This window comes from Polistes dominula, unplaced genomic scaffold, assembly GCF_049000335.1.
Source record: "Polistes dominula isolate Pdom_NZ unplaced genomic scaffold, Pdom_raw_medaka contig_24, whole genome shotgun sequence".
Classification (NCBI taxonomy): domain Eukaryota; kingdom Metazoa; phylum Arthropoda; class Insecta; order Hymenoptera; family Vespidae; genus Polistes; species Polistes dominula.
The window spans coordinates 6,128,490-6,151,782 of record NW_028301150.1 but is presented as its reverse complement, the minus strand read 5'-3'; the positions used below and the strand labels follow the sequence as shown (position 1 = coordinate 6,151,782).

The 23,293-nt window shown below is 29.0% G+C and overlaps 5 protein-coding genes and 1 long non-coding RNA gene across 15 annotated transcripts; 3 read left to right on the top strand and 3 right to left on the bottom strand.

Moving 5' to 3' along the window:
• Positions 1–21: 21 nt before the first annotated feature.
• On the bottom strand, positions 22–9,460 carry dsh (Segment polarity protein dishevelled). Of its 6 annotated transcripts, XR_001475743.2 has the most exons (11): positions 8,673–9,460; positions 8,189–8,258; positions 7,575–7,827; positions 7,277–7,459; positions 6,945–7,155; positions 6,528–6,656; positions 6,168–6,382; positions 5,485–5,976; positions 5,082–5,330; positions 1,519–1,587; positions 22–1,091 (listed from the first exon to the last, which is right to left on the bottom strand). XR_001475743.2 is itself a non-coding variant. In XM_015321186.2 (10 exons), the coding sequence occupies exons 1-10, from the start codon at positions 8,831–8,833 to the stop codon at positions 3,361–3,363; spliced, it is 1,998 nt and encodes a 665-aa protein (XP_015176672.1). In that variant the 5' UTR covers positions 8,834–9,460; the 3' UTR covers positions 22–3,360. The 6 variants fall into 6 exon arrangements, 4 of the variants coding, with proteins under 4 accessions (XP_015176672.1, XP_015176673.1, XP_015176671.1 ...); XR_016178355.1 differs by having other exon boundaries at positions 1,519–5,330; XM_015321186.2 differs by having other exon boundaries at positions 22–3,395.
• Positions 9,461–9,605: 145 nt separating this feature from the next.
• LOC107066515 (sodium/potassium-transporting ATPase subunit beta-1) lies at positions 9,606–11,765 on the bottom strand. The gene is made up of 7 exons (XM_015321191.2): positions 11,309–11,765; positions 10,989–11,180; positions 10,796–10,915; positions 10,543–10,715; positions 10,334–10,429; positions 10,086–10,251; positions 9,606–10,010 (listed from the first exon to the last, which is right to left on the bottom strand). The coding sequence occupies exons 1-7, from the start codon at positions 11,442–11,444 to the stop codon at positions 9,892–9,894; spliced, it is 1,002 nt and encodes a 333-aa protein (XP_015176677.1). The 5' UTR covers positions 11,445–11,765; the 3' UTR covers positions 9,606–9,891.
• On the top strand, positions 10,104–10,520 carry LOC107066516 (uncharacterized). Its single transcript, XR_001475744.2, has 2 exons — positions 10,104–10,245; positions 10,367–10,520. It is a non-coding gene; the product is annotated as an uncharacterized LOC107066516 (long non-coding RNA).
• A 310-nt stretch (positions 11,766–12,075) lies between the features above and the next one.
• Positions 12,076–16,542, top strand: LOC107066514 (Vacuolar H[+] ATPase 68 kDa subunit 2). 2 transcript variants are annotated; one of them, XM_015321189.2, is made up of 13 exons: positions 12,131–12,231; positions 12,561–12,616; positions 12,909–13,023; positions 13,102–13,214; positions 13,282–13,647; positions 13,732–13,788; positions 13,878–13,972; positions 14,093–14,364; positions 14,459–14,642; positions 14,719–14,836; positions 14,942–15,222; positions 15,308–15,497; positions 15,624–16,542. In XM_015321189.2, the coding sequence occupies exons 3-13, from the start codon at positions 12,942–12,944 to the stop codon at positions 15,714–15,716; spliced, it is 1,851 nt and encodes a 616-aa protein (XP_015176675.1). In that variant the 5' UTR covers positions 12,131–12,231; positions 12,561–12,616; positions 12,909–12,941; the 3' UTR covers positions 15,717–16,542. The 2 variants fall into 2 exon arrangements, with proteins under 2 accessions (XP_015176676.1, XP_015176675.1); XM_015321190.2 differs by lacking the exon at positions 12,561–12,616 and having other exon boundaries at positions 12,076–12,231.
• A 26-nt stretch (positions 16,543–16,568) lies between these two features.
• On the bottom strand, positions 16,569–19,588 carry LOC107066517 (upstream stimulatory factor 1). 4 transcript variants are annotated; one of them, XM_015321194.2, is made up of 5 exons: positions 19,274–19,588; positions 18,998–19,068; positions 18,458–18,735; positions 18,225–18,392; positions 16,569–18,109 (listed from the first exon to the last, which is right to left on the bottom strand). In XM_015321194.2, exons 1-5 carry the CDS (start codon positions 19,384–19,386, stop codon positions 17,891–17,893), a joined length of 849 nt encoding a protein of 282 aa, XP_015176680.1. In that variant the 5' UTR covers positions 19,387–19,588; the 3' UTR covers positions 16,569–17,890. The 4 variants fall into 4 exon arrangements, with proteins under 4 accessions (XP_015176680.1, XP_015176679.1, XP_015176682.1 ...); XM_015321193.2 differs by having other exon boundaries at positions 18,458–18,738; positions 19,274–19,582; XM_015321196.2 differs by having other exon boundaries at positions 19,140–19,423.
• Positions 19,589–19,771: 183 nt separating this feature from the next.
• On the top strand, positions 19,772–22,554 carry LOC107066518 (ectonucleotide pyrophosphatase/phosphodiesterase family member 5). The gene is made up of 6 exons (XM_015321198.2): positions 19,772–20,087; positions 20,164–20,506; positions 20,631–20,994; positions 21,093–21,302; positions 21,478–21,747; positions 22,110–22,554. Exons 1-6 carry the CDS (start codon positions 19,978–19,980, stop codon positions 22,220–22,222), a joined length of 1,410 nt encoding a protein of 469 aa, XP_015176684.1. The 5' UTR covers positions 19,772–19,977; the 3' UTR covers positions 22,223–22,554.
• Positions 22,555–23,293: the final 739 nt, after the last annotated feature.

Genomic DNA, 23,293 nt, shown 5'->3' with positions numbered 1-23,293 from the left:
CACTTTTACGACTCATTAAAAATCGGAATGAAGTATGTCTGCTGTCTGCTGTATGTATGCTTATGTACGTAAGGGCTGGCTACATAGATTAGTCCGAAATATTTTCTTTAGTTTTATCGTAACTAATTCTTTTTGTTGCACTTTTAAAATTCGTTCGAAATTGTTGTAATATCACAATTAATTTTAATGCTACAAGATGTTTTCCATCTTGGAAAATATATCGTTTATACGTGTATAAATCGTCCGTTCACATTCTGTAAATTTGATACTTTTGTTTTATTACGATTTTTTTCTACGATGGGCTTTAATTATATTGTCGTATATGCAAACAATTTATACATAGTTGTATTCGTGAATTTATCAAATGTTTTTTTATCATTTTACATCAAAAATCTCTTCTTGTTTATAAATTGAAAAAGAAAATAACTAAGATTTAACGATGCATATATAGCATTTGAATTAATTTGAAAAGAAAAATTACTCTCTAATAATGAAAAGCTACAGAAGTATAATTATAAATAATAATTGATGAAAATTATGAGATTTTTCAAACACGTTATTAAACAGAGGAGTCAGTACTGGATGTACTTATAAAAATTAATAAGCTCTATCGATCTGCACGTATTTGCAGTAATTTGTAATATATATATACTTATTATATATATATTTATTCCTTAAATATATATACGCATATGCGTCGTATATGTATATAAAGAATACTGCATAAATAATACAACCCCTAGTATTGCAAATGCTTTGTATGAATTAACACAAACCGTAACAACATTTCAAAAAAGGACACATTTGTCACATAGAGATTTCAATGACCTTAACACTATTATGTATAGACATTATAAACCGTTATTACATGAGCTTGGACATTTTACCTTCTACAGCATTTTATCAAAATTGGCCTATTAAATATATAAACATATGTTTCGCGTGTGCTACTTCCGTCCATTTAATAAAACGACGTAGAATTATATCATAACTTCCTGTTTACGTCTATTAATGTCATTACGTATACGTATTACGTTATAACAAATATCTTCACTTATGCAGAAACTGGTACTCCAAAATGTCTTCTTCATCTGTAAAGAATAAAAATATTTCATGTTCCAAAGTATGTAATGTCTCATATCTACTGCACTGAAAGGGCGCTATACACTTAAATACACACACATTCTGTTGCAATTATGTTTGTGCAATGATAATTTATAAATATTATCTATCAAAGTGTGTATATAATAATAATAATAATAATACAAATGCAAACATATCAAATGCTAAACATCAACGGTGCAAGAAATTTTGTTTGTTTGCTCGTTCGTTCGTTCGTTTTTTTTCTCGTCGAAAAATACTATCCTCTCTGTAAATTTTAAAATAATCGTTTGATTTCAAGATAACGGTCTATACCGAGATTATTTTAACACAAATATCCAAACCTTTTAATTTTGTAATCATTCTATATTCTTTAATGGAATGTAAAAGAAAATATGAAAATAAAACTACACTCACAAATATTATCTCTGGTATTGTTGTCCAAATTACTTGTCCGCGTGCGACATTCTTCGTGCATACGTCACCCTGCATAAACCATCAGCGCAGCACAAGGCACAAAAAGGACTCTATTATGTCTTTGACATAATAATCATCCATATGCATACAACAGCAATCAGAAAGTAAATTGAGTCGCTATCAATTTTCAAAAGAAAAAGCAGTCGCGACCTTTTAGAGCAGCAGAAGTGAAAAACAAAAGTTAAACCAATGATATGTCTGCGAACCACAAAATATATAAATAAAATACAATGAGTTTAAAATAACAAGATATTTCAATAATATTCCTCATATAATTATTTAATTAATTTATAAAAGAGTGAAACTCTTTAGGTGCTCAGACATATATCAAACCTGTCAGCAACATCAAATATTTTTATATTTTACAATGATTAATAATAATAATAATAATATGATAATATTGACGAAGAACTTTTGTAATTAGTTTTTACGTTACATACGTATAGATAAAGATGCATAATTTTTTAAATTAAAACGTTTCATTTGACTATGCAATTTTCCATATAAGTTACAATGTGTTTATAATTAATTAATGTTTTACCGTTATTAACTACCGTATTAATAATTCACTTATAAAATCTTCTACAAATTTTTATATACGTTTGACGTCATTGATTATGATTCGTTAAGCAATTTTTTGTCTCTATATCTACCATATATACATGTATATATATATATATATGTATACCCGTTTATAAATGGGTTTTTAAAGTATGCCGAGAAACATGCTGTAAAATCTAGAATTAAAGATCATTCAAATTCAAATAATATTTAAGAAAATTATGCGAAATATGCTCATTTAGAAAGTATTTTTTGACTTAATCAAAATTCGAGTATAATAATGAAGTTGTCTTTGAAAAATTGCATAGAGTGGATTTTACAAAATTGTTCTTCATATCATGGAAACAACAAATACATAAAATTTGCAATAACATATATAATATATGTTGAACGAATTCATAAATTTGAAGAGAAAATGTATTCTAAATACTATGCAGTGCATGAAAAAGAATCAGCAATACTGTAATATAATTTTCAAGTGAACACAATTGTATATACAATATTTAAATTCTAGGAGTATGCACAAAATCATATTTTCAATCATGTTGTTTCTTTGTTTAAATGCACAAGGTGTATAATAAATAAATTTTGCATAACAATGAAAAAAAAAATGTAATCAAAAATATTTCTTACAAGATGGAATTAATAAGTGCATACACCTGAAAAATGTGTACAAGTTTTCTAGTTTCCTTGCACTTTTAACATGAATAAGATGGCACATTTAATACGAGAATAATGATTTAACCTTATATACACATTATTGAACCTTTCATGGTGTAATACCAAATAATAGATAATACGTGAACAGCTTTTTCCATTCAAATAATTTTAGGTGTTTGTAATAAAATAAAAGCGTGTAACACGTAACAATAATAATGATAATAATCATAATAATAATCAGAATAATCATAATCATAATCAATCATAATCATAATCATAATCAATCATAATCATAATCATAATCATAATCATAATAATCATAATCAATCATAATCATAATCATAATTATAATCATAATAATAATAATAACAATAATAATAATAATAATAATAATAATAATCATAATAATAATAATAATAATCAAACGATGCATCAACTATTGCATAATGTGCCTTCATAAATTCGGCATATGCCTGACTTCACACATTTTTCATCATATAAAGATTCTTTAAGGCAACAGTTGGTGAATCGTTCAGTACATGGAATAGTGTATTGTTGATTTTAAAGGAATAGTTGGCCCATTGTCGTAGACAGTCCTAAAATGCAATGAATGGAGAAATATTAATATTATTACAGACCATTTATTACACACAGGTACACATGCACTATATGCTATGAACAACTTATTTTGACATACATTTTTGTCAATAGTGTTATTTTTGTGATCATGCTTGTGCTCTATATTTTGTGCTATCATGCTTTTGAAAGTAAAATTACTTTAAAGATTAAAGCGTATATCACTGCCTATTTACTACAGAAGAAATGTATGTCCAGTGATAAATAAGTAACTAAAAAATATTTCAATTTTGATTATTGTTACTGTACTAATAGAAAAATAGGCCGTTTGTATATAATATATTCAATGGATTTTGACAGTCATACATTAATGAAGAAATAAATATAGACATAAACATGAAAAGTCAATTATTAAAAAAATTTTTAGCAAGAGATTGGCTTTAAATTACATAATATCTTTATAGATTAATAATAATCTAATAATGTCCAAGAAAATGGCACTCATCTCGAATCGAAATGTTACGTTTACATTATGATTATACCGAGTTTTAGTCTACTACATAAAAATAAACTACTAATACATCACCCTGGTTAACAACTATGTATTATACTGGTTATATCTTCATCCAATCTACACAAAATTTGACAGTAAATAGAACATCTGTCAAAATCTACTTAATTTTAAATTTGTTTGCCACTTTTCCTTCTTCTTACTATATTATTATTACTATTACTATTACTACCATTGCCGTTATTATCGTTACTATTGTCGTTTTGTTGTTAATATAGTTACTATCAATGTCAGTATTGTTATTGTCTTTAAAAAATAAGTTTAATCTATTCATATAATTAATACTAGTATCAACATTAATTGATATAAATTTCTAAATATTTCAACTTAAAAATAAAAAAAGTATTAATAATTTAAATATCCTTTCGCGAGAAAGGCGCGAAAATCATTTTATATTATACTTTCAGCTTAATCTTGAAGTTTTGTTGTACTATTTAATTATTTGTAGAAAATATTTTAGACAATAGAACCAATAAAAGACTGAGAGATATCGTTGACATGACTTCAAATTTGTTTAGATTATTTTCAAATCGTCAAAGATACATATAATATATCGTACTATTCCAAGAAGTTATTACGTAAAAGGATATTATTAGTATTTACATTTATGTAATACATGCAAACATTGAAATAAAAATGTGTTAAATATATTTAAAATAAAAAATTTATTGCAGAATAGTGTGCAAACGGAATGCAAATGTGAATTATTACACGTGGTGAATAATTTCCAAAATATTGCAGGCTATATTTTCCAAATGAATGAATGCTATACTATCATGCAAGGAATGATATTGATCATAACTATACTAATAGATAGATGTAGTAATTAAAATGTATAATGTATTAACACAAATCGTAAAAAACATCTTAAATCAATATTCAAAGTACAAGCCACACAATGTTAAATTGATATATGTACATATATAGATATATATATGTATATATATGCATATATATATAATCTTGTACTTATTATTAATTCATGACATAAGATGATATCGCATAACATTCTATCATATCCTATATTCTCAGTCAGATTTATAAATTATCTATTTACACGATACTAGCATCTACATAACATCGACAAAAAATTCACAAGGATTGCCCATCGCAATACGAAATGACTGTCTACTACCAGATAAGTCTTGTTGATTTTGTTGAGTTCCTGAACCAGTTCCTGTCTGTACCGATTGTTCGGACCCACTGGACCGACTATGGCTTCCATTAGACCTTTTACCATTCGAACCATTCCCATTACCAGAATTCTTACTTGGCATACTTGGCACAGATGGGATATGTAATTCTGATTCAGATGCTGAAGAACAAGACTTCAAGTCGTGGATAGGTTCCTTACAAATATGTTCACTACCTGCACTGCTACCACCTAATAAATCAATTAATGGCCGTATAATCGGCAGGATAAAATTTTCACCATCATATAAATGTATGATACATAACATGTAGCTAATATTCTATAGATCGTATGTAAAATAGAACCTTGCTATAAATGATAAATTTGAATTAATAATAAATCTTACCTGAACCACTATGAACACTTTCTTCTCTGTGATATCCATATACAGTTGGTTCGTTAGTAAAATTAAATGGCATTGGACTGTAACCAGTCGCAGAATGAGGTGCATATGTCCCTGAGTAAGGCATGTCCCAAGCATTAGGAGGTGGTAAAGGTCCAACCGTGTCACAGTCCAATTTCATGCTGCTCATAGCAGAACACAAATCACCAAATATGTAATAACATTGTTCGGAAAACGTGATCTTGTTCACAGTATGTCTGATGAATCCAGCTTTTAGCATCAATGATGCGTATTTTCTGGCTTCACGACGATCAATAATTCCTTCTACGTGTGTGCTAAGCCAATCAACAACATCTGCCCCAATAAATGCATTCGGAATTGTTATTTTAAGCCACATGCGATCACGAATTTCTAGACCCGAATCAGAACGTGCCATAGCACGTACTATTGTTGGCATATCTGTATTAATGGTAAGGTGGAGTTCCTCTAGTGGTCCTATTAACAAATTATAATAATAAATATTGTAAACACTTGTCTTGACTACCTAATATTAACCCTTTGCGATCGGATGCCATTGTGATAGATTACTATATAGACAAACGTGTCGATAACAAAGGGCTAATACTTCTCAATTCACTTTTAATTGCATATTTTAAATATATAATGTTATTGATATGAAAACTTACGTTCTGTATCAGGTAGAGTACTAGCAAGACTACTCGATGTGGATGTTAATGTTGTTGCACTTGGTGGACGAGGTGGGAAACCTTCGCCTCGTATAGCTGCTGTATGTGCCACCCATGCACCTGGATCTATAGGACGCACCGGCTCTGTTCTTGGTATGGTAAAATAACCTTTTGGATTTGGATCCCAACATTTAGCAACAACTAACTTGATTGGTCTGAAACAAAATGAAAAAGAAATTTATACATAATTATTATAAAACTACGATATATATTTTATTATCCTTGCAAATATCTTGTTTTTTGATAAAATAGAATGTACATATTTCTTATTGAAATTATTATAAATAAGCTCTCTCTTACCCTGGTTTTTGGACGACTTCACGTAGAACTCTTACCGCTTCGTCATTAGACATGTTCTCAAAATTAATGTCATTAACTTGAAGAATCATATCACCGGGTTCTATTCGGCCATCTAAGGCTACAGCTCCCCTATATAAATTAATAAATTCATGGAAGAATACTCAATCAAGTGCACATGCTTGTTAATATATAGAATATTAACGCTCTGTTCTCATATGAATAATACAGAGAATTATAACATCATTTGCATATATCAATTTCTCCATAATAATGCATAACGATGATACCCATGTATTTAATAGGTAAATACAATTTTATAGTGCATTTGATGCAAAGAAATAATATTTCTATACAAAATACGAATTTTTAAAAGAAAATAATCTAATTAAATAACGCTTAATTTTTTAAGTATCATACCCTTTCATTATAGATCCAACATAAATTCCTCCATCTCCACCCTTGTTACTTTGGCCAACGATACTTATTCCAAGGAAATTTACAGTATCCATATTTAATGAGACCGTTATGATATTCAAAGACATTGTGCTATCTGTGATACTGCTAAATGAAGATGTTCGAGACATAGGAGGTAATCTGTGTCTTCTTCTTCTTTGAGGTCTACGTCGATCTAACGTAAAAAAGATTAATATGAAAATATATGTAGGTAAACAAATTTATAAAAGTAATTGAAATAAAACGAAAACGAAATAAAAGATTCCATTAAAATGTAAAAGATATTACATATTAACCTAAAGTTGCTCTGTCAACTGCACTACTCATATTAGTATGACGACCTGTTGTCGATGTAATACGACTACTCGCATCATCGTCCGATTCTAAAAATGTTGTCGTTTCCAAATCTGAGCTCAATATTGAGGCTGTTTCATAGCCATGACCGGAACGATGCTTAGAATGACCATTTATTCGCAATCCTATAGAAAATACCCAAATTGATTAAATTAAATTGATATACAATCAATTTAAGTCTATTTTTTATCGAATATATTCTTCTCAAATTATATTTATATATAAAAATATGACACAAACCATTGTATTTATTATATTTTTCATATTTGTCTGTATGATGTCTTGAACTTTTATGTAAATGATGACCTTGTCGGCTACTTATAATACTTTCAGTTTCTGTTAAGGTATCATCGTGCGAAAGCGGTGGTGGACCACGATTTGTATGACCTGGTGTTACATGATCAATGCGATCGTGCTTTACTTCACTATGTGCTACAGAATCAGTGCAATGTGAAACTCCATCCGACACATTACTGCCCTCAGCAGAAACCAACTGTTAAAATAAATCATTAATATTTTAAGATTGAATAATATATGCATTTATTTATATATATGCTACGTATATTCTGTCAAAAGAGATTAATACATATATCTTTATAATATGTAATATATGTTGATCCTATTTTAATAAATAAGATAGGTAAAAGCGATTGATGTTAATATTCAATGATACTCTACAAAAAGTCAATAAATAATTCATTCTAATGTTTATAACATACGTGACGCATCTATCAAGGTATATTTAGTTTATGTAGGCGCGCGCGCATGTATAGAAGTGTTACCTCGTGTCTTTTATAGTATCTTTAGAGATTACAGTGGTTTTTAAAATAATCATTTAGATAGAGATCTCTTACCCATGAGACTACTCGTCCATTGAAGCATGGAAGATGTGCATCGTCGTCTACAATCTCCTCTTTTACAACCCTATAGTACAAAAATAAAATAGAAAAAATGAAAAAATTGATCGCATACGCAAGAGAGTATATAAATAATGATATTTTAATCGAAATAAAGTTTGTTATTGGAGCATATTAATAAAATAACAAAAAAAGGTATATGTAAATAATTTAGAAAGATTATCCATTTAAAAAGAGGTAAATAATTGAACAAGGATTAAATAAAAGTATCGCACATATTGCATATATGTATGTGCGTGCATACAATTCGATCTTGAAATAACACATAAAGCGCGTATCTTTCTAATGGCTTAACATTTATCTAAAAATTATAAAAGTATATCGAATATAACGTTTGAAAATTAAGGAATCGAAAAAATGTATTTAAATATACGTCTGAATTATATTCTATTAAAGATGTTTATATCAATTGAACACCAACCCGAAGTCATCGTCCATTGATTTGAAGAAATACTTATAATTCGGTCGGTTGAGGACATTTTTAAAATCTGCCAAAGTCACCCTCTCCGGCGAAATAGTCAGTTTAACCAAATAAGGTGTCTCTTCGTCGTCAATATGGTAAATTATTTTGGTTTCCTCCATGATTTGAAATAAATAATTCTACGTTGATTTGATAGAAAAGTTGTATCAGTCAGGCCCCCATTAACACGAGCAATTGTCTTAAACCAATATGGCGCGTTGCAGTTAGAGCCAAAGCCCTCACGCGCATCGAGTTTTGTAGTAGCATATAGTCATTAAATAGACACACCAAGCACCCTTTATTAAAACATTCCAATATGCAAATAAGTCACTAAAATCTATTCCTTATTATTCCACTAATTATTTTTTTGACTATTCATAGCTTCCGTATCCTTCAAATAAACGTCAACACTCCTGCCGACGTAATCACTACAGCGAACCTTCCATCGCGCCCCCACTTTACTTCTATCACCTAAGAAAATCCGCTGATGGTGCTGCAATCGTTCCCAAAGAAACAAGATAAGAACGGAAACTAACGTTTAACGCTTTTTTTAATCAATTATCAACGTTTTGACGTTGACTTACATTATTTTCGTTAAAATCAAAGATAGAAACTTTATTCTCTTTCATACGCGACGTATCTAAGTAGTAAAGTATACTATAGTACTAATCGATAAAACATATTGTAATTGTGTAGGGAATTTGGTGTTGCAATCGCTGCTGTGCCCGCTAATATACCTTCATGTTATTTCATTACAATACACACCAGTGATTGATTGTGCGCGTTGAATGTTTTATATTTGAGATAAATTGTTTTTTCGTTCCTTCCTATGCAAAAAGATATTCAAATAAATTTACAGATGCTTACAATTACAGATGCTCATTAAAGGAGATATTTTTTTTTCTTTCTTTTTTTATCATCGTTTTATTTTTATTTTTAACTACTTTATTTGTTAAATTCCGTATGTATATTACTTACTAGTTTCCAAGTCATATAACGCTAACTGTATTAAATGCTAAATTAACTAAATATGTTTTATTTAGTTCTATTTTAATAACTTGAACTTATTTCTTTAATGTCTTCAATTCTTCCAATTATTTTTCTGCAATAAAAATGGTTATACACATATATTTCTATGTGAATATGTATACATATATACCAACGTTTAAATCTTAGCAATTTATAGATTTTCTAAATATAATGTTTTACCTATGATTATTTGAAAATCCAAATAGTAGCTAGAGGATTGCACTAAACTAGAAGTCCACACGACACATTGTACTGTCAATAGTCTATTTGCTGCAAAATATTTCATTATATATTAGAAATATCTTTTTAATTACAGTTGATTAATGATATTAAAAGTAAAATTACGTGTCAGATTTGGAAATTTTAGAGCAACAATAGGAGATACGTAATCTTTTTGTCCCCTAAATGGAAAATATTCAATGGGAAAGCCAGGATTAGGAATATATTCAATCTTTCCTATATGTTCCTTGTCTATATTGTCTACTCCACTGCAAGATAACCAAATGTAAACCTGATATTGAAATAATATCAAGATATAATCAAAATCAAATATTTATATTTGTATCTTATCTAATAGATATTAAATATCATACTTGTTCCGATTTCTTAATGATATTTTTCAACAGATTTGGCATATTATGTGGTAACACAGAAGACCGATTATAATAACGTGGAATCCAATCAAGTCTCTATAATGCGCGACATTAAATATCGATAAATATTTATATTGTGTATATATCAATGCAGTAAATAAAGAGTAATAGTAAATTGAGCTTATAATTGTGATAATATTGGAATTTACTTTATTGAATTTAATTAGAACACAAGGTTGAATTGGTGTAGTATATCCGTAAGGAGGTTTACTACAAGTACCCAAACTCTTTATATCGAAAAAACAAGGCTTTAATTTATTATCTACTCTCAATTCACCCTTATTGCATTTTAATTCTTGATGGGAGGTATTCATTTTATAATCTGTATAACATGGTTTAACATTAAAATTCTTCGTATATACATATATAAATATGTTTAGCAAATTTCATAAGCATGTATACCTTTTAAAAAGTCTGTTAAAGCTTGAGCATATCGTTTGGATCGAGCATTTTTGTCTTTTTCGCTTATCCAAATGATCGGTGAAGTAAGAGGTAATGGAATGTTTGGTTTGTAATCAATTCCTGAATAAAATGTTAAAAGGTATAGAATAAAGGAGCAATAAATAAAAAACAAAGAATAAAATTGACAAAAAACCTGGATTTTCAATAAACAGAGATGTTGGCAATAAACGAAGATCTTGAACAAGATTTCTAACGTTAAGCAAGCCACTGTATATAAAGAATGGTTTTTTTATATCCTTTATATGCAGAAGACTCAAATGCATTTGTAATGCAAAAATTGCACCAAGCACACCAAAAAAGAAGAAGTAAAAGATGACCACTTCGCCTGTTTCATACATATACATATAGAATCATCTGTTTGTTTTCTTTTTTTTGGTTTTAATTACATAAATAATTGTAGTAAATAATATTCTATTTTCAAAAAGGAAATAATAAAATAAATTATATTTTTACCCCATTCCCTTGCAGTTCTGTCAAATATTGTCTTTTCTTCACCATTCCAAATGAATCGCAACAAATTACCAACCCGGCCTAAATCCGGTTGTGGTTTTCTACTTTTGTAATAAGCTTCATCGTGTAAAATAATCATCGTTTGCACATAAAATAAATATATTTCGTAATTGTTGTATATTTATTAATAATAAATCAATTATTTTTGTTGATTGTGAATATAGCAATTGTTCATATAAGGTGAATCCCCTTGTCATTGTACATCGATCAAAAATATTTAATTCTATGCATACGAATGAACCTATTCCTACGTATATTTGAATAATTTCATTAACATAATTTCGTTTGTTTTGTTTTTTTTCTTCCTCCTTCTTCGCCCCCCAGGCGAAAAGCGTCAACTTTTCTCCCGTTGTTCAAAACGAAGTTGCCGCTTTCCGCCTACGTCGAGCAGAAAAAAATGTATACTCACCATGGGCAGTAAATAAGAAAGCCTTAGAGCACATGTTTGTTGACCTCGGCTTCGCCTCAGACAACAATTACATGTGCTCTGAGACATTTCTTACTTTACCGCCCTAGGTATGTAGTATACTAATATTTAAAATATTGCAAATTTTTGTACACATCTAATTAAAAAATACAGGCACATGTGCAGATATGTGTGGAGAAATCGAGTCGATCGATTTCGGCATAGAATAATCAATAGAAGAATATTTTATACATTATCCAATAGCAATGCAAAGCTTAGTAAAATTGTATCTCGTATTTCCTAGTAACTTTTCAAATTGTAAAGCGGCCAAAAAATTAATTGCCTTTGTCCTCAATTGAAAATGAACACATTGGACAGTCAGCTGACCCGTCTTGTGATAGCAGCCACCTTATACCAGTTGTGTCGGCTGGATTCGCATTACGAGACGCTATACGTCGTTGTAAGTTATCCGTTCTTACTCCATTTTATTTCTAATATTTTTTATTCTTTAACTATTCTTAATATTCATTCAAATATTTTCTACAACTATTTAATCGATATTAACGAATCGATAATATATATTAAATGCAGTCTCGCCTTGTATCGATCGATTTACGTTGTCTTACATTTCTTTTATTTCTACGATTTATTTTTGTATCTTTTTTCTTATTTATTTAATAACTAAATAAATTATAAAATGAGATATTTATGTCATTCTTAATTCGATTGAATGAATTTTTCTTATTTGTATCACATTGCGATTAATAAATTATTCATTGCTTGTTAAAGTCATTTAGCTGCTATTAAGTGGAGGGCTACGCCTATTTTTCGAATATTGCTCTCACGTGAGTTTTCGAAAGATAATCTTTGACAATTCTTTTTTCCACCACATATAATATGATTAATATAAAATATTATATTTGACGATTATATTACGAGTGAATATTTTTTCATTTTTTCATTTTTCTTTTTTCTTTTTTCGCAAATATATAAATTGAAACGTCAATAAATAATAATTAAGATATACTTCAGTTATGTCATTGATGTCACACCTCAATTTCATAATCATATATCGCACTTTATTTTTTAATGCTTCATATGTTATTGATAGTTTTTCATTTAATTATTTTATTGCAGATAAATACCACGTGATTTATAAACAAATTCACAATGACGAGCCACGGGCTGTCAAAAATTGGACAGGATGAGAAGGAGTCCAAGTATGGATATGTTTATGCTGTTTCCGGACCTGGTTAGTCTATACTATATTACTTCTTATTTTTCTTCAAATAAAATCAATACAAAATTACATATATTATTTATTTTCTAGTTGTTACTGCGGAGAAAATGTCAGGCTCTGCTATGTATGAATTAGTTAGAGTTGGATATTATAACTTGGTAGGAGAAATTATTCGTTTAGAAGGAGACATGGCTACTATTCAGGTATAATTTATGTTATATATTTTTCTATGAATTAAACAATTATTCATATATTTAAATATTTATATAGGTATATGAAGAAACCAGCGGTGTAACTGTAGGAGATCCTGTACTTAGAACAGGAAAGCCATTATCTGTAGAATTGGGTCCTGGAATATTAGGCAGTATTTTTGATGGTATACAGCGTCCGTTAAAGGATATTAATGAACTTACCAGTTCCATTTATATACCAAAGGGTATTAATGTACCTTCCTTATCGCGTTCCACATCGTGGGAATTTAATCATTCGAACATAAAAAATGGCAGTCATATAACCGGCGGTGATCTGTATGGTATAGTTTATGAAAATACGTTAGTAAAGCATAAAATGATTTTACCTCCAAAGAGCAGAGGCACTGTTACTTATATCGCACCGAATGGAAATTATACGGTCGATGTGAGTCAAGATTTTGTCTATTGTAATCTTTTTCATGAAATGTGCTTTAAATGGAGTTTCTTAATATTTTCTTTTGCTTAACAGGATGTTGTATTGGAGACAGAATTTGATGGTGTTAGGCAAAAGTATACTATGCTTCAGGTACAAATTAATGGTCATTTAGATAAAGTCTTTTTTGCCCAACTGTAATACAAAGAATCTATATAATAAATTTATTTTAAAATGTAAAGGTATGGCCAGTACGTCAACCCCGTCCAGTTACGGAAAAATTGCCAGCCAATCATCCGTTACTTACCGGACAACGTGTATTAGATTCTCTTTTCCCGTAAGATAAGATAATAATTTTTTGGTAATATTACAAAAAGATATAAAAGTTTTGTACAGTTTCTATGATTGTAATAGAGTCAAATGACTCCACTGATTAACAATGTAATTTATATCTTAGATGCGTACAAGGAGGAACAACTGCCATTCCTGGAGCTTTTGGATGCGGAAAAACAGTCATTTCTCAAGCTTTGTCGAAATATTCAAATTCTGACGTTATTATATACGTAGGATGTGGTGAGCGTGGTAACGAAATGTCCGAAGTATTACGTGATTTTCCCGAATTAACGGTGGAAATCGATGGTGTTACCGAATCTATCATGAAACGTACAGCTTTGGTAGCTAACACTTCCAACATGCCTGTCGCTGCTCGAGAAGCTTCTATTTATACCGGTAAAAATATCTTGCAGTTTTTTTTATTAATATATTATTAACATTGATTAGAACATTAAATAATAATATCAAATATTGGCACCTACTTTTGCAGGTATCACTTTATCTGAATACTTCCGAGATATGGGTTACAATGTTTCAATGATGGCTGACTCTACTTCTCGATGGGCAGAAGCATTGCGTGAAATTTCTGGTCGTTTGGCTGAAATGCCCGCAGATTCTGGTTATCCTGCATATCTTGGTGCTCGATTAGCCAGTTTTTATGAACGTGCAGGACGGTATGTGCAAATTTTATCGTATTCATTGAAATTATTTTGAACTGATGATAATACGTCTATCTATTTTTTTCTATAGAGTTAAGTGCCTAGGAAATCCAGATAGAGAAGGATCTGTCAGTATCGTCGGTGCCGTATCTCCACCAGGTGGTGATTTCTCAGATCCTGTTACTAGCGCTACTCTTGGTATAGTACAGGTAAATAATATCTTGCTTATTTTGTTTTTCCAACATTGTACAAAGGAATAATTTATAATTTCATATTATATATATATATATATTACGTTTGTTTTGTTTCATTAGGTGTTCTGGGGATTGGATAAAAAACTTGCACAACGCAAACATTTTCCATCTATTAATTGGCTTATATCGTACAGTAAATATTTACGTGCATTAGATGATTTTTATGACAAAAACTTTCCTGATTTTGTGCCACTGAGAACAAAAGTAAAAGAAATTTTACAAGAGGAAGAAGATTTATCTGAAATTGTACAGCTGGTTGGTAAAGCTTCTCTTGCAGAAACAGATAAGATTACATTAGAAGTTGCTAAACTTTTGAAAGACGATTTTCTTCAACAAAACAGGTTAGTCTATCGTACATTGCATCGATAATGTATTAATTAATATATGCTATATCATTTTACTCTAATATTTCGTTTTCGTTTTTAGTTACTCCCCGTACGATCGTTTCTGTCCATTTTATAAAACTGTAGGAATGTTAAGAAACATGATTGCATTTTATGATATGGCAAGGCACGCGGTAGAATCTACTGCTCAATCTGACAATAAGATTACATGGAATGTCATTCGTGATGGTATGGGTAATATTCTTTATCAACTAAGTTCAATGAAATTTAAGGTAAGTAAATAAAATAAAATAATATAAAATATTTCCTTTTCTACATGTTCAAGTATTTTCCCGGTCAATATAAATCGAATCAAAAGAAATTATTCATTTGACATGTTATATGTATATATATTTCAGGATCCTGTGAAAGACGGAGAAACTAAGATAAGAGCTGATTTCGATCAGTTACATGAAGATATCCAACAGGCATTCAGAAATCTAGAAGATTAATTTGTTACGGGAGTATCAACTAGCAACAATGTTGGATTACTTTCATTTTTAGATAGTATGATTTAAGGACGTCCCGGTTTAATTTAAAAACATAAGGAAAAATGAACAAAAAATAATTCCTCACATAAAAAAAGAAACAACAAAAGAAATAAAAATAATAGATCATTTTCATTAAATTGACCATTTCTTTTACGAAGTAGCAATAATGTGTAATACATTAAAATGTATGTTTCTTATGTACTATAATACGCATAATAATGCGTACCCTTATATTGCATATAAATACGCCTAAGACAATAAAGCGGGATGTTCTTAGATACCTATTTGTGTCACTTGGAAATGTGTTAAACATTCTTATATATTATACTTGCATTACATGTGATAGAATCACTTGTGTAATTAGGAAATGATATAAAATTAGAAAATTTCATTTTGCAATCTATTTTTATTGCTTCCGTCTTCTATGCATTTGTATAATACACATATGTGAAAATATCGTGAAATGCTTCCTGAATATAGAAACAATAATAAAATGCAAGAGCAGATAATTATCTAACAGTTTAAATGTATGATGAAGATACAAAATGATTTTTCACTGAATTTAAGAAACACTGCTTTATCGTTAAAAAGACATGTTACCACTAGCTGTAATGTATCCATTATCTTCTATTTAAAAAGATTTTGGAGCATAGAATCATTACTGTAGAACGCAAAATGAAATATTATACTATATTTGTTGTTTCAATAACTTTGACGTTAATTCTATTATTGTACAATATGTAAAAAGAGAATAAAAATCATAAATAAAAGGAATATCTTTACCAAATGGTGATATTAAATAAAACAAACATCTTAATCGTCACTTTAATCTGATTATTTTAATGATGCGACGACGATCAATAATAATTACATAACAATGTAATACTATGTACATTAACGATATATTACAATTATTTTCTGCATAATTAAAGTTTAGACGTGTTATTTACTATATATGTGCATATATCACATTGTTGTTTACACGAACGTAAAAGTATAATTAATACGTTTTACATTCCATCCTATTTTATTGTATATATATACTTTACATATCTCGCGCGCGCGAGTTAATATAAAAGATTTATTAAAAATAAAATATATTCAACACACAATATTCACAAGTATTCAACTGCATATTCGGCATGTCAACAAATATTCATAATTGAAACTGCATCTGTATGATAATCAAAAAGTGAGCATCTATCATGCCCTTAGTCAAAAATGTTAATGTATCTATACCATTTGAATAATAACCACAGATAATTTAGCACAAAATTCATTTACGTAGTATACTAACTACCTATAATACCGAACCAAGTTATTAATTTACATGTAGAAATAAGCAATATATTTATGAACATGAAACATAGTAGTAACAGATTAAACTCAGTGATAGATGTGGTTGCAAATTTAAAAATATACAATATCAAATAAAACATTATTCAAATTCTTTGTTTCAGAATCATTTTTAATCTCAAAATCAATTTTTTTTCTGTAATATAGATTGTGAAAGAATATTTAATGTTATATTACATGTAAAACTTGATTCTGGAAATTAAATGTTTTAATCTTGTCTTTGGATTTGAGAAGACATTTTTTTATATATTAAAATATTGCATCGTATTTTCATAGCGTGAGTAACCACACTCATCCGCACACACGTTCACACATTCACAATTTTCGGTCATTCTTATTACTCTTAAAATCCTAATTAAATGATAGTTGAAAAATAACAATTATTATAGCACAACTTATATAGTTGCAGTGTTTAAATAACAATATTAACAAAGTATACTTAAAACCACAGCATATCAAATGTGTGTGTGTGTATGATATTTGTTTATTAAAGTAATTTACGTAATAACGTAATTACGTTATATATGTATCATATATCATAATATACATATATACGATATATATATATCATAATTATTTACTAGGTCATACTAATTCTTTATAGTTAATCAGATATTGATATAACTCCGAAATTATAGAATTTACTACAAGTTGATTTAAAGTTTAGGAAACAGCAAACAATAAAAAAAGGAAAGAAACCAAAAAAAGAAAAACTAAATATATATATATCTAATTCATATAAGACAGCTAATATTTACATGTGAGACTCTTATTCAAAATTACGAACTTAAATGAACATCAGCACTCGTTCCTGATGATGAAGATAACTGTGTTTGAAGCTGAAGATTCTCACGCTTCAATTGCGAAATAATTTGTTTTAAAGCAGTTATTTCTTGTCTTAATTTCTCATTATCTCGTAAACATTGACCCAATCCTTGATTAGCTGCACGTAATTCGCCTATGTACTCGCAAGCCTTTGCTAAAATCCCTCCTTTGCTCTAATAAAGGAAATTAGAAAAATATCACAAATTTATTTTTTACAATAATACCAACAATATATTGGCAAGTACGTTAACGGATAAATGTATATCTATCTAATCTGTTTCCTATTACCTGGGTTTCATAGTTTGCCTTTCCTTCTCCGCTATTACCACTTCCAGTAGTATTGCTGGTCGCATTACATTCGGGTATTATTTTTCCTAATCTTGCTATCCAATTATTGATTTTATCTCTACGTCGACGTTCAACTTCATTATGTGTTGCTCTTCTTCTATCATCTCTCTGAAATATGATTTCAATTTGTCCTCTGTTTAAAAGAAAATGAAAACTTTATTCGATATAAATACCTTTTTTAAGCCGGTAGTACAATTGCGTGGTGTTTCTATTTGAAGAGTAGTAGTCCTAGGAACTAAAGACCTAGATGTTTGAGCCGTAGTGAAAACGTCATTAGCATTGCCAATGACATAAAACTGTCCATTTAAAGGAGATGTTAAAACTTGTACGGTATTGCTTCCCGGTTGTCCTACAGGTAGTTCTATTTCATTATTGCTTGAATTACCATTGACTTGAACCACTCTATACGCTAGCGCTTCTTGATATCGCATTCCATTATCGCCAACTGCTTCTGCTAATATATAATCATATATATATACATGTACATGTATATGTGTATACATGTATTTATATAAAAAGAAAGAAAGAGAGAGTGGGAGAGAGAGATTTTATGCATGCTTACAAAGGTTAATATTCATGTAATATATGATCAATTTTATTTAAGAAAATAGAATTGGAAGTAAAGTTTGAAGTAATATTAATGCACATTCTCTCTTTAAACATTCATTGTAATATAGTAAAATTGAAAAAATAGGTAAGATTTACCCTTTTACCTTCACAATCAACAATCTCTGCTTCTTCGATAACAATTCCTGTTCCAGATTCATCCTTTGTTGCAACCGTGCTGAAAACAAAAGGCTTTATCTGAAATACGTTCGCATAAAATATCACTGCAGTTACAACTATGCCTATTACTTCCACGACTCCTGTCGTCCTACGGCTGTAAGTGCGCACCGTGCACTATCTGGTGACCTTGACGAAACCTCAGGCGGAACAGGAGGAATATGTGTTTTCATCATTAACCAGCCGATAGTTAATATAAACGCTACCTGACATCCTGCTGTTGAAGGTGTTGATCCAAAATGTCCATATTATCCACCAAAAATGTTTGAATTTGCCAAAATTCACGTGAGCTGGTCACGGGACGCGGCAACGAGGTCATGTGGTGTACAAGATGGCGATTCTCGACGTAGGCACCATCTATTGCTATTGTAATCCAAAAATGAACAACTTATCTACGCAGTAGTTGATCAATTCCAAATTCACAAAATGGTGAACGTATGATTTTCATTCGTATTCTCAATTACATTATAAATGTACAGAAAACTTTTAAATTATAAAATAATAAAAATAACAATAAAATGAAATAACACGAAACATTAAATTAAATTGTCTAGTTATTAAAAAAGATTCAATTAGAATTGATACTTGATATAAAATTTGTCCTTGCATTTTTTAAAAGTTCAATTCCAAAATTACAAATTTCCCGCTTTTTCGTCAAATCCCTAGAAATAGAGTAAGACAAGTTTTGTGTGGAATACCGATGTTGGCGTTCTGATCTAACCCAGCTGGCAACAGCGACAGCTGGGCGGTTTGTCAATGTTAATAAGACGATCAAAGATTTGATTTATAATCGAAATAGTATCGTTTTTAATTATGTCAAGATATGTTTTTAATATATACGTAGGACAATGAAAGTAACTGACATTGTTTTATGACCAAAAGTATTATTTTCTGTTGATTTATAGTTACTATGATGTTCACGACCATATCTATTTTATTCCTTCTTATTTTATGCAATATTAAAGGAGAATTGATATCCAGCCATCCAAAGTTATTAATAGTGTCATACGATGCTTTCAGGTATATAACTTTTATTTCTGTATATTCTTAGTTATCAAAATTAATGGTATGTTTGAAGATAACCTTTTTTCTCCAGATATGATTACTTTAATAGAAATGTTACGCCTTTTATGAATAAGTTAAGGAACGAAGGTACTCATGCCGACTACATGATGAATATTTTTGTTACTAAAACTTTTCCAAATCATCATACTATGGCAACTGGATTATATGCAGAAAATCATGGAGTTGTGGATAGTGAAATTTATGACCCTGTATCGGGCAACGTTACTAAATATTCATCTAAACTTTATCAGTATGACAATAAGATTCTTCCAATTTGGACAATTAATGAACAGAATGTAGGAAGGCATAGTGGTACTATGATGTGGCCTGGTAGTGTATTTGAATACGGTGGGATCACTCCTTCTTATACACAAGTATAATATTTTATAATACTTATATACTATGATGAATGCCCTATGCATACATGTATAGTGTATTATTTGATGCCATTGTCTTTTTCAAATGATTATTAAATATTAAATAATCATTTTTTTCAAGGGTTTTAACGATACTATCAATTGGGAAGAAAGAATAGATACGTTGATATCATGGTTTCTACATCCCACAAAGCCAATAAATTTAGGAATATTGTATATAGAAGAACCAGATTATCATGGTCATTTTATTGGGATAAATAATGATTCTTTTAACAAAATTCTAGAAAAGTTAGATACAATTACAAAATATTTACATATCAAATTACAGCAATATGGCTTAAATGATGTTAACGTTATCCATTTGAGCGATCATGGAATGACATCTGTCACATTGGACAGAATAATAGACTTGAATAAGTATATTAATAGTACCGATTATACTTTTGTTGGGACATCTCCAGGTTTACATATTTATCCAAATCCTGGTAAATTAATAAAATTTTCATTCATAGTAAAATAACTTTATTATTATTTTAGAAATTATCTACTTCTTCCTTCATTTAATCTAATTATATTTCTATAGGGAAAGAAGAAATTATTTATCAAAATTTGAAATCTGCTGCAGAAGAAACATTGAATTTTCAAGTTTATAAAAGACACGAAATTCCACAAAAATATCATTACGGTAATAATAAACGTGTCGGCCCTATTTTTGTTATAGCAAATGTGGGATATGCATTTCAGAATCTTTATGAAACTATTGAGTATTATAAAAAAAAGTTTAATATCACTGGTAATTATTAATATATATATATATATATATAAGTATTTATTAATATATCAACTATACTTTGCTTATCACTTATTTATCTTTAGTTAGATATAATAGTCATTATTAATACAAATAACAATAAAAATATATAGTAAGTCTAATAAGGAAATTGAAAGTAACATGTACTCTTTTACAGTTGATAGTACATCAGAATTTGGATTACATGGTTATGACAATGAAGCTATAGAAATGCATCCAATATTCTTTGCGAAAGGGCCTGCATTTCTTCCTGGTTGCAAACTGAAACCTTTCAAAAATACTGATTTATTTCCTTTATTTTGTAAAATACTTGACATCAAATGTCCTCGAACAAATGGTTCTCTGGCAGATGTAAGCCGATGCCTTAAATCACATCCCAATAATATAGACCTTGATAATATACCCATATTAACTTACGGAATTATATGTAAGTATATATGTATACATATATTATTTTTTTACATTAAATATATACAGGGTGATAAAAAAGGGTTTGATATTTGAAGGGTCTATAGTACTCATTGAAAAAAATAGCAAATGTCTAAATTATATGGGTCTTAAAAATCAACTCTTTTGCATTATATTAACTTTTACTATTTATGAACATTTGATATTGTTAGCGAGTCAACAATTTATATTATAATTTTTACATAAAGTTTTAAATGACATATATTTCTATTATATATTTTTTTCTATTTTTGATTGTAGAATACGTTTACAACCCTGTATATATATACAATAACAGCAGATGAGGTGTCAGTGATTTATAATTAATTATGAATATTTCAGTTGCAAGTATTGCGTTAGGTATAATGATGGTGGGAATGTCTGTAGCTCTATTGGTGGCTATAATAAGGAAGAAACAAATAAGAAGAATTAACTATAGGTACAGAGTTTTATAAAATATGACTGGCCTTAGTTTTTATTGTACGTACGTATGTGCAAGTATTAAAAAATTGAATATAAATATTTCCATAGTATATGGGTCATCGTTAAAGCGTTTAATTCCGTTATTTAAAGAAAGCATATAAAAAGAATTTTATTATACACTTTAACTAGTTATTCTATGGAATAATTAGTTGCTCCATATATTAACAAGAAGTGATTAGTTAAAGTATGAAATTAAAATTTTAATGTCAAGTATAAACAAAATATTCTTCGATTTTGTTTTAATACCTGGCTATTCTGTACTATTGTAAATTCGGAGACAATAAATATACTTTTATTCGTTTTATTATTTTTCACATTTACTTTTGATTAATGTACGTTAGAATCTGCATATGAAATGACGTATATAAGGTAAAATAAAGTGAAGAAAAAGAAGGAGGGAAGAATTAATCGGCTAAATCGAGGATTTCATTATACGATGAGTACTTATTGTATTAATTTTAGCCGAGCCATTGCCTGGAAATAAACATACATTAGTAAATACGTTTATACATGCTGTGTACTGAATATTTTTAAACTCTTTTATTATTTATCATTTTATATTTCATTCTTTCTGTCCTCTTTTTCCTACCACTCTCATTCGTAGATAAATAAGAAATGAAATTTCAGTAAATAAAATATATTTCACGTTCATTCTATTTCAAGAAACCCTTAGAAATATTTCTGAAAATAATATTTTAAATACCATTTTAAATACCAAATTCTCTCTTTACAATAGAAATAACAAGTACAAGTTTTTTACAGTATTTCATATGCTACACTTTGAACTTTTCAACTCTCTTATACATAAAAAAACTGCTCTACGTTCATATATATAAAATACGTTTATGTATTCCACCTGTGAAAATCTTATTTCTTAAACATTACATACTTATTAATATATTTTAAGTATTAACAATTGTTATAGTAATTCAATGTGATTACCGACGTTATCTTGTAACGTTAGTCGATAACGTAGAACATGATATAATCAACAGAAGTTAACACCGAAGATATTTTTATTACTTTATCAATAATTTTTAGTA

What these genes read in the sequence shown, in the direction of transcription:
- dsh (XM_015321184.2), bottom strand. Translation starts at nt 8,833, where the DNA reads ATGGAGGAAACCAAAATAATTTACCATATTGACGACGAAGAGACACCT. An exon ending in TCAATGGACGATGACTTCGG is followed by an intron (nt 8,259 to 8,672) that starts GTTGGTGTTCAA and finishes TTTGTACTATAG; the next exon opens with GGTTGTAAAAGAGGAGATTG. An exon ending in ATGGACGAGTAGTCTCATGG is followed by an intron (nt 7,828 to 8,188) that starts GTAAGAGATCTC and finishes TTATTTTAACAG; the next exon opens with TTGGTTTCTGCTGAGGGCAG.
- LOC107066515 (XM_015321191.2), bottom strand. Translation starts at nt 11,444, where the DNA reads ATGATTATTTTACACGATGAAGCTTATTACAAAAGTAGAAAACCACAA. An exon ending in TCATTAAGAAATCGGAACAA is followed by an intron (nt 10,252 to 10,333) that starts GTATGATATTTA and finishes TTTCAATATCAG; the next exon opens with GTTTACATTTGGTTATCTTG. An exon ending in AAAATTTCCAAATCTGACAC is followed by an intron (nt 10,011 to 10,085) that starts GTAATTTTACTT and finishes AATATTTTGCAG; the next exon opens with CAAATAGACTATTGACAGTA.
- LOC107066514 (XM_015321190.2), top strand. Translation starts at nt 12,942, where the DNA reads ATGACGAGCCACGGGCTGTCAAAAATTGGACAGGATGAGAAGGAGTCC. An exon ending in AGAAGCTTCTATTTATACCG is followed by an intron (nt 14,365 to 14,458) that starts GTAAAAATATCT and finishes CTACTTTTGCAG; the next exon opens with GTATCACTTTATCTGAATAC. An exon ending in TAAGTTCAATGAAATTTAAG is followed by an intron (nt 15,498 to 15,623) that starts GTAAGTAAATAA and finishes TATATATTTCAG; the next exon opens with GATCCTGTGAAAGACGGAGA.
- LOC107066517 (XM_015321193.2), bottom strand. Translation starts at nt 19,386, where the DNA reads ATGACCTCGTTGCCGCGTCCCGTGACCAGCTCACGTGAATTTTGGCAA. An exon ending in AGAGATTGTTGATTGTGAAG is followed by an intron (nt 18,739 to 18,997) that starts GTAAAAGGGTAA and finishes ATTATATATTAG; the next exon opens with CAGAAGCAGTTGGCGATAAT. An exon ending in AGGCAAACTATGAAACCCAG is followed by an intron (nt 18,110 to 18,224) that starts GTAATAGGAAAC and finishes TTCCTTTATTAG; the next exon opens with AGCAAAGGAGGGATTTTAGC.
- LOC107066518 (XM_015321198.2), top strand. Translation starts at nt 19,978, where the DNA reads ATGATGTTCACGACCATATCTATTTTATTCCTTCTTATTTTATGCAAT. An exon ending in GTGTCATACGATGCTTTCAG is followed by an intron (nt 20,088 to 20,163) that starts GTATATAACTTT and finishes TTTTTTCTCCAG; the next exon opens with ATATGATTACTTTAATAGAA. An exon ending in AAAAAAGTTTAATATCACTG is followed by an intron (nt 21,303 to 21,477) that starts GTAATTATTAAT and finishes ACTCTTTTACAG; the next exon opens with TTGATAGTACATCAGAATTT.